Here is a 13,165-nt window from a genome sequence, read left to right as displayed (position 1 = left end):
CACACACTACCGGTCAAAAGTTTTAGAACACCTCCATTTTTCCAGTTTTTATTGAAATTTACGCAGTTTAATGTCTCAATGTACTCTGAAATTAAAGCATAGAACAAATAAACAATTGGAGATAAAAAAGAAATCATGGAATCGTTTTGTTTAACAAAATTTAATCTAAATTTTTTACTCATCAAAGTAGCCACCTTTTGCAGATATAATAGCCAAACACACTCGTGGCATTCTTTCTACAATGGAAATCAAATATTGTTCGGAAAGTTCTTCCCAACACTGTTGCATAAGTTCCCACAAATGTGTTGCACTTGTAGGTTGCTTTTCTTTCACCCTTCTGTCCAGTTCATCCCAAACCAGCTCGATGGGGTTTAAGTCTGGAGACTGTGCTGGCCATTCCATGATTTGAAGCCTACTGTCTTGTTCTTTTCTTCTAAGGTAGTTCTGACATAGCCTGGAGGTATGTTTTGGCTCATTATCTTGCTGTAGGATGAACCCCTGACCAACTATGTGTATACCAGAAGGTATTGCATGGCACTGCAAAATGCTGTGGTAGCAGTTTTGGTTCAGGGTGCCACTCACTCTGTGCAAGTCACTGACTCTGGATCCAGCAAAAGAGCCCCAGACCATCACGCTTCCTCCTCCATGTTTGACAGTTGGTGTCACACACCGAGGAATCATCCTTTTGCCTACTCGACGGCGTACAAAAACCCTGCGTGATGAACCAAAGATTTCAAATTTTGATTCATCAGTCCATAAGACCTTCTTCCAGTCTTCAGTAGTCCACTGGCGGTGCTTCATGGCCCAGGCAAGCCTCTTTTTCTTATTTTGCCATCTTAGCAATGGCTTTCTTACTGCCACTCGACCTGTCAAACCTGCAGCTCGAAGTCTTCTCTTCACAGTTGAAACTGAGACTTGCTTACTTCGACCAATGTTAAGCTGTGCTTGAAGCTGTTGTCCTGTGAGCCGCCTATCACGCAAGCTGTTGACTCTCAAAAAACTTGTCTTCTGATTCTGTTGTGGCTTTGGGTCTGCCAGACCTCTTCCTGTCAGAGTTTCCAAGTGCCTTTTGATGGTGTAGGAAACTGTACTCACTGACACTTTGGCTTTCTTTGCAATTTCTCTAAAGGAAAGACCTACACTTTTAAGGGTTATAATGGTCTGTCTGTCTTCCTTTGTTAATTGCCTTTTTCTCACCATTATGAGAGCAATATACTACTTCCTGCAGGACAATACTGTCCAAATAATGCTTAAGAGGGTGTAGTAACACAGTCTGTTCCAACACTGCTTTTATACAGACAGAGGGTTTGTAAGTAATCAACAAAAGTTGGGACACCTGTAGGAATTGTTAGCATCAACTTTCAAGGCTTAATTTACTTCCATTGCTGCAGGACAGCTGTAAGTTGTTAACCCATTACTTGCTCCATGAAAAAGGCCTTTTTGTATAACTCTGAAATGTACATTATTTTTCAGTTTTTGGAAACCTAAACTATTTTTTTTAACCTCTGGCAGTTTACCGCTTACCTTTGTACCATTTCAGGTTATTCACTGGACTTGAACTGTTTAAATTTCAATAAAAACTGGAATAATGGGGGTGTTCTAAAACTTTTGACCGGTAGTGTGTGTGTGTATATATATATATATATATATATATATATATATATTGTAAACGAACTCACCCACTCGCGGGTTCGATGCCCCTTTAAAAATTGACCCAGCACACAAGAAATTGATTTTTAAGCGCTGGTGCGCTATTTTTAATAAACACCAAAATAAACAAACTACAAAACAAACACCTAGCTCTTTACGAGCACTAACTAAACAAACAGGAACACCCAGACTACGAGTGGGACAGCTAAGCTGTTTCTGCACGACTGCTGGGAAGCAGAGTACCTCTTTCTGCCTCCTTCTACTCAGCAGCCCTGAGCAAAACTAGCTGCCTCTCTTAAATACCCTGCACCTGGTACTAATTTAACAATGGCTACCAGGTGCAGGGGATAATTAATAATAAAACAATTAACAAATCAAATAAATCAAGACAAATGTGCATTCCGCACATGTTTTTACTGCAGAGAGGTTTTAACCCCCTCCCTGCTGTCTCACAATATATATATATATATATATATATATATATATATATATATATATATTACGATGACTCAGAGGTAGAAGCAGAAGAAATATGTTCTGCTTAGTTATGTTTATTGTAATGTGTGTCTTAAATCGTCGTTGTAAATGTTGCACAAAGCTGGGATTTCAATGCTTCACTGTTGTCTAGTTTTCAGAAGTACTGACCACATGCAGTCCGACTTACAATGCAATGATTTACTGTAGCTGTCAGAAAAGCATTTTCATTACCGTACCATTTCCATCATGTTACCCCTATTCCCTGCTCCACTGTCGTTAGTCTGCATATGATTTTTTTTTTTTTAAAAATTTGTATTTTGATTATAAAAAAATATCTTCACCATTGCCTTCGTTATTTTAAATATTTAAATATTTTACTTCCAGTAGTACCAGTGCTAAACAGGCACAATTTTATCAGAATAAGTATACGAATAATATTGGATTAATTCCGAATGTGTAGCATTGCAAACAAATACCTACCAAATATTAAAATGGATGATGTTTTGCAATATTATACTTATTATACTGCAATTTTAAGAACAGATCGGCATGTTAACGCTTTCTTCACTCGTTGACCTTGTTTTGAAAGTTTCCCCCGCTACCAGGCGCTCCTGTTTAAAGTCTGATAATATTGTAGCGTTTCCTCGCAGTGCGCAGGATAGACAAAGACAACACGCCGCTTTCAAATTTAATGCTTTATTTATGAACTTCTTGTAGCCCACTGCTCTCGCCACTTGCTCTCCACCGCCCCAATGAGCGTGCAACGACCAGTTTTATAGCTGAGCCCCGCCCCTTTATGTTAATCGGGTGCCAGAGCGAACAGCTACCCCATTGGTCCCCAGCCGCACACCAGGACCAATGGGCACACACAACAAACAGCCTATGACAGGGGCAGCTCGCACAGCCAGAGACAGAGCGAACCCGCAGCTACAGGTAATACAGACGGGGGGGAGAGGAACACAATACAGCGGCATTAACAGACAGTAGAAACAAGAGGGAATACAGTACACAAACACAATACACGGATCGTTACAATATGTACAGTGATATTTACAAGGTGAGTTGATTTAAAAAAAAAAAAACCAACAACAACACCGAAACATCTCCACCAAATGCGTCCCATGAACCCCATGCGAACTCAGACCACTGCAATATTTGTTCTTGGCATACAGCGCTTAGCAACGAGTTGTTGTTAGTTAGTTCGATCTCGAGCAATGGAGGGCATCAGCGCCACACCACATTGGATAATAAACGCTAGAAAAAACATTGAACATTCACAGGTATCAGAATTCATTTGACTGTGGCATTCTGTGTCACGAAATTAAAACTTGCAAATTGTAGTAAAGTGTTGTTTAAGTCTCAAACACCCAACTGACAGCGCAGACATCTTTTTACGGTTGTTGTAGAGGGCTGTGTGTGTGTTTGTGTGTGTGTGTGGCTAAATAAACCACAGTAAAATATAGCAAAGTATAGGTTGAAGGAAAGCATGGTAAAGCATGGATGGTGTGGTAAAGCAAATAAAAAAAGCATGCAAACGATAGTACTCTATGGTACATTGCATAACAATTGGAAGCTCACGGGGAAGCTGTAATAATGTTATTACCGTGTAAAAGTAACGTGGTAAACTTTTGTGAAGTCTGATGCCTGTGTGTGCAAGTCTCTGAATCAAAAGCGTTTATCAAACACACCTCCATTGGTTAATGCATACTACAACCATGCAAAATGCATAGAAAACTTAAACATTACCCTGCAAATGTACAGGGGTGAACTGTTTTAAGGCTAAATCTCAACAACATGACCTGACCACAGTTTCCTCTCCACTTAGATAAACTGCTTTCTCCTGCCGGCCCTGTTGGATGCTAGCTGATATTTTATAGTTTTGTAGGGGCTAATATTTGGTGCTTCTTCTTATTTTCTGCCTGTGACACTGTGTATTAGATTGGTGTATATTGCAGGTACACACCAAGGTTTTTACTGTGTTATTTTCTCTTCTGTTAGCAGTGGAAAGGTTTCACTGCAGAGCTGTTTGATGCAGTCCAACAGCAGCTAGTGGAGAGTCATGTTAACTTCTTCACTGATCTCTCCGAGGCAGAGAAAACACTGTTTCTGGAGAGAGCCGCTAAAGCTATCCGCAGAGGTAAGGCTCCAGCCCAATGCACTAGACCTACATGCTAAAAGCATTGCAATGTGTAGCAAAGCATTGTGAAAACAGTTATAGGAAAGGCACATGACATCCTGTTGTGGTTAAAACCTACATACTCAAGAACAATTTTGTCTCCCTCATCCACCCTGGTGTAACACAGCCAGTGTTTTGAGAGTCCACGACTTTATTATTTTGTAAACTGTGAGTGTGTTTGTTTTAGGAAATGCCTACTGTTGGAAAACATGGAACAAGTATTGAATAGCAGTTTGCTACGCATGAGGAATGACGGCTGTATTCATGTTATTTTTCTGAAAAGTGATTTAACATTGGATAGAAAAAACTGTTAGTTCCAAAAATGCAAGCACTGCTGTGATAGATGAAAGCTGCAATATGGTAGAGAAGTTAAGATTCTTTTGTGTCAAAGCAAATGGCTGGCCAGCAGCACACGGCTGTACAAACAAGTCCTTTGATCTCCAGCCCTGACATGAAAGAAGCTTGCCCTTCGGGGAGTCCACTGGGGTATAAAACTAGTTAAACAGGTTTTTGCTTAGAAAATACAGCTGGTTTATGAGGGGGTCATAAAGCTAGTTTTCAAGGGGACCAAAAGAAGAGACCAGGCTCTAAGACTTCAGAGAGATCCAAAGAGATAGTGCCACTGGGATCAAAGGGTCTTAGGCAAATCGGAGAGATAGGAACAAGGAAGATGACAAAAACCAGATGTATGGACCTTTGTGGCACCAGGGTCTGAAGAATGCACTGAGTTCAGAGATCTTCACACTAGATCACACACACACACACACACACACACACACACACACACACACACACACACATAATGATAATGAGTTGTACCTTTTCTATTGGTTAAGTATCAGAGAAAGAGGAGGAGAGAGACACCTATGCAGAAGGGTATTTAATGTCATGCAACAATTGTAAGAACGAGTATTCTGTTTGTCCTGTACCTGGGACCAGACTCCCTGCATATTTCAATAAACCTAACAACTGACTGAAGAAAAGGACTCTGTGCAGTTTCTTGAATCTACTTACTCACCATCCTCTTTTTTAAGTTACATCACCTACAAAGAAGTTGTGCTTCAGATCAGCTCCTGCTTAGAGGATCAGCTGAGCAGCTGTGTTGCCATAGAGATGCAGGAGAGTGGCAGCGTGTCTACCAAATCAGATCGCTTTCAGAGTCATGTCCGGGATGGAATGGTATGTTGGTTTCTATGCTTCCGACCACGCCCCCTGTAGATCTCTAGTATACTGTTTCTGAAAAGAGTACTGCCGCTATAAGTTAACCAGTATTGGTATGCGGTGCCATCCTGTCAATGGCTCATAACTACAGTAAGGCTTTAAAAACCCTATTTTTACTTGTCATAAGCAGAACACCTTAAGTCCCTTCTCATTCTTGCAGATTGTTAGTTTTTCAGACTTCTCACTTTGATTCAAAAGGAGCAAACACTTCATTGTGGTAAACTGGGTCTATGTAAAACAGTCGCTGGAACAGTGCTGAAGTAATGTAATTTATTTGAATGTACTGAGATACATATGCATTTATTTTTATATATTTCTTGGCGTGTCTTTTTTATTTTTTAAGGTCAATCTTTTACAAAAGTGGCCTAACATGAAATACAAACTTCATGCCCTCTTCAATCACCCTTTATCTTCAGAAATCAGAAAAGTTGCTTGGAGACTCTTTCTGTCCAACACAAAGGGTAAGAGAATAAAATAAAAATATACTTTGTTGTTTCAAGCATTTTCTACACAGAATAGGAGAGATCTTTTGATAACGGCATAGTTAACATACAGTACTGTAGTGCAAAGGGAAATGTGTTGATTAAATATTCTTTCACGAGGCAGGAGGCAGGAGCCAGGCCTGCATAAAGGAACTACTAGAAGAGACTAAGTGCTTGTGACTTTAGCAACAGCACTGGGGTTTCCTCTTGACTACTCGGAGAACCGCCATCACTGAGGTGAGGCTGAACCGATCAACCTCCAAGGCCGGGAAGCAAGGAACTTCCCTCAAGGGGAAACTAAGGAAGGATACAGGACGAACTAAGGTCTCCCTGGATTACTGATAGAGGTCAGACTTGGCTCACGCTCTGAGGCCACATGGAGAGCCTTGCAGTCTATGCAGGGAGAACAAAAGCATTGGAAAAGAGAATAAGGAAATAAACACACAAAGAGATTTATCTGGAGAGGAACTTAGACACCACAATTTAGTAGATTTATGGATAGTAAGCATATTTCTTCAATTACAGTTTCTATATACAGTATATATATATATATATATATATATATATATATATATATATATATATATATATATATATATATATATATATTTTACAATAGTCATGGTTTTAATTCAAGAGAAGGAACTTGCTTTGCATGACAGCTAGCCACAGGACAGCAGTTGGAAAAAGGGGTTTTGAAACTACTTATCTTCATTCCGAGAATATACTGTATGAGAGATTAATAACAGTTATAGTTAAGTTACTTTTTGAGACAGACAATGAGGTCTATATTAATGACCTCAACAGAAGACACCAGATAGACCCAGGGTGTCCAATCCCAGTCCTGGAGGGCTATTCCACCAGGTTTAACAGGTAAAATGATGTAATGAACTACCTTGGGGTCTGGATGGAGGTTTAATTGGTTCAAATAAACAATTTAGAGCAGGGTTAAAATGAAGACCAGGAGTGGAAGGGCCAAAGTCACAGTTATGTGAAGGCCACCAAAGTACAGTGACGTGTCTGTCTGTCTGTCTTTCTCATCAAGGCTTCTGCTAACACTGAAGGGGTTGTTGTGTTTGAAGAAGTGGCTCAGATGCTTGGACAAAAGGACAAGGAACTGTCCAATGTGATTCAGAAAATATACACACAACAAGGTATCAAACTGAAGCAAGTCAAGGAATATTGAAATAGAGCACAAGGGAAGCGAAGAGTGAGCACCTGCATATAGAATAAAGAAGTAGGGCAGACTTTATAGAAGCCTTTACACTCTTCACATTGAAACCCAAGCCAGTACCTGAAGCACAGCACAGAAACTAGGACCAAGGGACACAGATGGAAATGAGGTGGAGGACAGGAGACACGTTTTTACACAGAGAGTGGTGAGGTTACTGATTCATTGGGGTACTTGGCAAAGTTTTTAGATCAATCACCTACTAGGAACAAGATGAGGATATGTGGACTGAAGCATGCAAATGCATATTAATATAGCTTAACCAAACTATGCTAAACAAGTGCTACATATTTAGGGGTAAGACACAAACTCAGATATTCAACGGCTGATTTTGCATCCATGGCGAAGTACTGTAGTAATCATTTTCCTTGTTATTTGTATGGTGACAAGTGACGAGCCTGGTGAATCCTTATGCAGAGGTGTAGAGAATGTTCTGCAGGCAGCACTAGGAGTCCTGTTTGTGGGTAAGGCATGTGAATTACAAAATGCTGGGCCATGCACATAACAGCATGCATCCTAACCAGATTCTATCTTGCAGCGCGCAAACGGTTAATCAAATACTATATACTTCCCCTGCAGATGTTTAGGCAACTGCTCTTAGTCTGCTGTACATTGTGAATAGCGATCATGTGATAGGACTAGCAGGATCAAGTAAGCTGAGGCCAATGGGACCATGTGTTTTCTCAGTTCCTCTGCAGGACTATTGTTCTTAAACAGCCAGAAGGGAGTTTCCATTCTACAAAATGAGAACAAAGTCCACCTCAGTTATTAGTCTGTTGACATCACATGGTTTCATTACTGTGTCATCCTTATACAGTTAATTGATTCTTAACAGCAAAAAAGCAGTGAGGATGTAGGATGTTCTTTGTACTGTATGTTACTAATATAATTGTACAACGCTTGACTTCAATTTTGGTTTCAAATTGACAGACACAATGCTTTCATTTTCTTTTGAGCTGATTTCTAGTTGCATACCTTTACCTAAGGTAAAGAACTGGCATCTCAGGAAATGAGAAATGAAACACTAATGTGTGAAGTATTTCAGGCTTCCTGATGATGTAACTGTGAAATCAAACACAATGAAATCAAAGCTTAAGAGTTTTTACACTGTGTTTGTCGTGTATTGAAATCCCTGCTATAAAACGGTATGGTTTTAAAGCCAGCGCAAGTTGGCTTCAGAATTGGTCCCACGCACTTTATTTTTCTTTGCTATTCCTTTAGGAAAGTCAGTTAAAATGTGTAATTTTATACTGGTAAGACATGTCCTTCTTTTCTCTCGATCATTATTATTCACAGGAATGTTGTAAACAACGTTTCTTGATTGTCCTTTCATGTGTGTTTTTTTTGTGCCAGGCTATTTAAACATGACCACATTACTGTACATCTGGGATCAGTATGTCATCGGACTTGATAAGCCTTCCTACGACTGCGTGCCTGCATTGAGTTTCGCTTTTCTGCATCTTCTGAGAGACCATCTCCAGAAATGTAGCACAGTAGGTTTTTACTGACTGCCGTATGTGCTTCATTAAAAGGTGTAGTGCCACAGACTGTTTAAAAATCTATATTATTTTTAACATGATTTTGTTGTTTACCTAATAAAACCTGATTTTTGACACCCAAATTGGATTTTTAAATTCTGAACCTGTCAGATCCCTTCATTAATGTTATGCAGCTGCAGTATTAAAAGTTATTATCCAGTAAACAGAAATACAAATATGCCCTTTTTAATCAGTGTAATGAAAAGGAGAATATATTAAAATATTGATTTGACCCTCAAAACAAAATCTAGAAGGCATTATTTACTAAGGTTGTTTTGTTTCGCTTCTTGGGCTGGAACAGTTACCGATGTATTTTACAATTCTACTCGTCTTGCTGCTTGTAGAAAGACGAGCTGGCCGCAGCGCTGCGAACTCAAGGACCCCTGCTAACAGTTGGTCAGTTTCAGAGTGTCATCAGCAAATATTTTTATGGAGACCTCTATAGTACATTAACCAAAGACAATGTGGAGAGCTTCCCTGTTCTGGATCCAACTCAAAGTAAGGATTCTTCCTGTATTGTTGATGTCGTTACTGTGCCAGTTCCATTACTGTTCCTAATTCCCTCTATTTTCTTAGCATTGTTTCCACCGTGGACCCACTTGTCAAGCAATGAAATTCCTTTGAGAACCCGACCTAAAGACAGAAGACAGGCAAGGTAAGAATTACTCCCCACAAGCCCCAGACTAGTACTACACCTATAGTCCTCTGCTGCTGCAGATTGGTGGCAAGGAAGTGTGTGTCCCAGCAGCTAAAGGGGAATATAAAGACACTTTAAAGCTGAGGGAACACGAGGCCACTTTGTGGCTTGGAACTTGGTTTCAGGAGACTAGGTTTCAGGCCACTACATGGCACACCAGGGGAGACTTGGGGTTTGATACAGCAAAGTTGCCTCAGACTTTGTCTCCTGGAACCAGGTTTCAAGCCACTGTTCCTGAAAAAGTGGCTTTGTGTTCCCTCAGCTTAAAACAAGTGGATAAAATGCCTTGAGGTAAAACATATGTAGTATATGACACACAAAAGACTTCCATTTCAATGTGAAAATAATGGTGGGACATTGAAGTTTTCAGTGCAGTACTCAGCATTACCACACTGCTCCATCTAGCGGTGTACTTGATGTATTACATTATAAATAAAAAGGATCTATCTGCAGTATAATACAGTATTATGGTCTTTTTTTGCTGCTCCCAGGGAAGAACGAGAGGCTCTGAGGACGATTCACATTGAGAAGATGAAACAAGAGGAACGGCATAGAAAACTAAAGGAGAAAGAAGAGATCAGGTATAAAACTCACTGTACTGTATGTGAGTCTAAATTACACAGTGACAATGTATGAGATTTACCAGCTCTGACTCTGCAGCTTGCCAACTTTCCAGCATTGAGCACAACCAAATGCAGACATAAGGCTGATAACGATCTACCATAGCCAAGAGAGACAATATATCATTGATAGATACAGGGCAGCAGTGTAGAGCAGTGGTTAGGGCTCTGGGCTCTTGACCAGAGGGTCGTGGGTTCAATCCCAGGTGGGGGACACTGCTGCTGTACCCTTGAGCAAGGAACTTTACCTAGATTGCCCCAGTAAAAAAAAAAAAACAACAACTGTATAAATGGGTAACTGTATGTAAAAATAATGTGCTATCTTGTAACAAATGTAAGTCGCCCTGGATAAGGGTGTCTGCTAATAAATTAATAATAATATATACAGGGAGTACTGTATACTGTGTAATATCTACAGTAGAATGGCAACACATTTTTTTATCATTATAATTGACTTGTGATATTTTGCAGACTGCAGGAAGAAAGGTTGCAGAGACAGCTGGAAGAAACGAAACGGATCAATAACGAGCAGAGGCTGTACCTTGAAGAACAGCTGGCAGAGGTGAGGGACATTAGAATAGCTTACCTGTGCCGGGTTTACCTGTGCAAAGAGTTATCATTTCATTGTGTAAGATGCAGAGGTAGAAAGGAAACCTCATCTAACACTCTATTGCAAGTTATAGTTGTCTCAGATTTGAATCTTCTCTTTCATTGGGATTCCCAATTCTATTATCCTACGATTACAGGAAACGGTGCAGTACACATAATATTTGTAACTAGAGGATGCAATGAGTGTACTTGAAAACTCCCTCGCTAGTATAAAAACATTTCCTGTAACCTCTGCATTGTCGCTTAAGTTCATACCAGTCATAACTAGATGCAGAGCTAATATTGACAGTACTGAGTAATTTCCCCTTATCCTCTGCATATCAAAAACCTTTAAGATTTACGATTATTTTAGGAAAGTCTGATAACTTTGTCGTGTAAAATGTGTCTTCAACAGGAAAGGCAGCATCGCTATGACATTCAAAAGAAAGCAGAGGAGCAGATCGGCCTGCTGCAAGCGGAAATCAGGAAGATCAAGGGAGACAGACGAGTAAAACCCTGCAGCAGTCTGATTATTACAAGCAATCTGCAACACTCCCTTTCTACTCTGCTCTGTGCCAATATGAGCAGAGCACACAATGTTAGAATGACCTCATTGGCTTTTTGATCAGGTAAAAAGGGGGCTTCTGTGTAATCAGGGGGTTTCAATTATTTTGAAATTTGAGTACTAGTGGATTTTCACAGCTAAATTGGAAATAGCTTTAAATACAGGTATGTAAATGTACTGGTATTAACTGCTTTTTTTTCTTTCTTGTAGCCTTCTGTTGATGTTTTCACTGTTAACAGGTAATGTGTTTTCTAAAATCACCGGCACATAATTTAAAGTGATGGCATTGTTGCCATTTTGCTGGTAATCAGGCTTGCTTATAACAAGCAAAGAATACACTACTTTTTAGTGTGACACACATCAGCTTTGTACATTAATTACAATCAAAACATTACCTAATATAGGAAGTAAGACAATATACATATACAGTATATATATTTTTAAGGTTTGACAAATGCTGTATTTGGGATGCTTGCTATTTTATGAAATGCATTATTATGTAATAGATAGCATAATGTAGGGGTGTATACACAGCAGTTCTCCCAGTTAAAAGTAACTACCCATACTGCATCCAACTTTGGAACCCTTCTTCAAAGTGTTTCCTTCCACACCTCTGTTAACCTGTCATTCACATTTATTAAAGTTTTGGAACCCCATCGCCTTCCATTGAGTCAAAGAGTCCTGTTCAAGACCGCCAGCTACCATCACCTTTAACACAGCAAAATACAACACAAGGTGAGGAGAACCAGTTAATTTCACCACAGAATGATCATTGGAACGTTGTGAACTTTTGTATATAGAAAAATAACTCAAGACAAACTAAATGTCAAATACGAAATGTCATACACAAGTTTTGGGAAGTTTTCTGAGATGCGAGTCTGCCATTTTGAGTAACTGACCTGTTCAGTAATTCTGTATTTTTTAGACAATACAGCTTTACCTGACGGTATGTCCAAACCTCGACAAATTAATGGACGTACAGCAGAAAGTGTGACCCAGGATCTGCTCCAGCGAATGCTGCTAACAGCTGATACAAGTGAGTCTGAATTCTCTGTAAACAGTGATCAGAAACACTCATGTTTTTTTTCAAATGAAAGTGTTGCCACAATGATTGATTTAAGACATGTTGTAATGTGGGGTACTTTTAGAAGTCCTCCCTTACATACTGCTACTAGTGTATTTGTAATAGATACTGTTTTTACAATGTGTTTATATTGTTCTTTTATATATATATATAAAGTTCTACCAGTTTAGTTATTTCATTTTAATTTTGGGGCCATAGTATTTATATAGCTGTTTGCATATTAATAACTCACTTGATGAAGGTATTATGCAATTCTTTTTTTTCTAGTCATCAATGGACAAAACACAGAGCGAGAGAAACTCAATTCAGTGACAAGGGATCATCTTTACAGCTACAGACAAGATGTACAAAATGCAGAGGTACACAAAATGTAGAATTGATTTTTTTGTGTTATTTGGTTTTCTGAGAATATCTTTAAAGTTTTGATTTTACCCTTACCAACAGCTTGAAGTATTTGGTCGATACCTTGATCCAGAAGAATTGAACGTGCCAGAGCCAAGTAGAACAGAAAAGCGGATAAGGCTGGCAGCAGCAGTCAGAAGAGTGGAGGCCAGATACAGAGCCAGAATCACACAAGGCTGCTTTTAGCAGAGACAGTTGCCTACATGGGTGCAACAGTTACTTGAAATACAGTGTGCAAACTGGTTTAAAAATACTTGCTAGTTACTTTTACACAAATGTTTTTTAGACTTTGTTTCCCATGTTAGGCAAGATTAATAATTAAAAAAAAAAAAAAAAAGTTTAGGATACAAAGAAACTGACTTCAGCATAAGGCTCACAATGGATAAATCACCTTGTATTGCCACTATGCACTCTAAAACGTGTAGGTTTTATTG

General features: G+C 39.3%; 1 protein-coding gene and 1 long non-coding RNA gene across 2 annotated transcripts; both read left to right on the top strand.

The window, feature by feature from the left end:
• Window positions 1–3,326: 3,326 nt before the first annotated feature.
• On the top strand, window positions 3,327–7,169 carry LOC131701782 (uncharacterized). Its single transcript, XR_009309003.1, has 6 exons — window positions 3,327–3,407; window positions 4,126–4,264; window positions 5,338–5,482; window positions 5,868–5,985; window positions 6,131–6,353; window positions 7,052–7,169. It is a non-coding gene; the product is annotated as an uncharacterized LOC131701782 (long non-coding RNA).
• A 911-nt stretch (window positions 7,170–8,080) lies between these two features.
• LOC117430927 (uncharacterized) lies at window positions 8,081–13,062 on the top strand. Its single transcript, XM_059000820.1, has 10 exons — window positions 8,081–8,730; window positions 9,120–9,273; window positions 9,352–9,430; window positions 9,964–10,053; window positions 10,564–10,654; window positions 11,096–11,484; window positions 11,889–11,980; window positions 12,171–12,281; window positions 12,597–12,688; window positions 12,774–13,062. Exons 1-6 carry the CDS (start codon window positions 8,569–8,571, stop codon window positions 11,303–11,305), a joined length of 786 nt encoding a protein of 261 aa, XP_058856803.1. The 5' UTR covers window positions 8,081–8,568; the 3' UTR covers window positions 11,306–11,484; window positions 11,889–11,980; window positions 12,171–12,281; window positions 12,597–12,688; window positions 12,774–13,062.
• The last annotated feature ends 103 nt before the right edge of the window (window positions 13,063–13,165 follow it).

The sequence above is a fragment of the Acipenser ruthenus genome, chromosome 26 (genome assembly GCF_902713425.1).
Source record: "Acipenser ruthenus chromosome 26, fAciRut3.2 maternal haplotype, whole genome shotgun sequence".
NCBI classification, from domain to species: domain Eukaryota; kingdom Metazoa; phylum Chordata; class Actinopteri; order Acipenseriformes; family Acipenseridae; genus Acipenser; species Acipenser ruthenus.
The sequence above is the reverse complement of the archived record's forward strand: the minus strand, read 5'-3'. Positions and strand labels throughout refer to the sequence as shown.

Coding starts and splice junctions, on each gene's coding strand:
- LOC117430927 (XM_059000820.1), top strand. CDS start 8,569: ATGTGTGTTTTTTTTGTGCCAGGCTATTTAAACATGACCACATTACTG. Junction 9,274..9,351: donor TGTTCTGGATCCAACTCAAA/GTAAGGATTCTT, acceptor CTATTTTCTTAG/CATTGTTTCCACCGTGGACC. Junction 10,054..10,563: donor AAGGAGAAAGAAGAGATCAG/GTATAAAACTCA, acceptor GATATTTTGCAG/ACTGCAGGAAGAAAGGTTGC.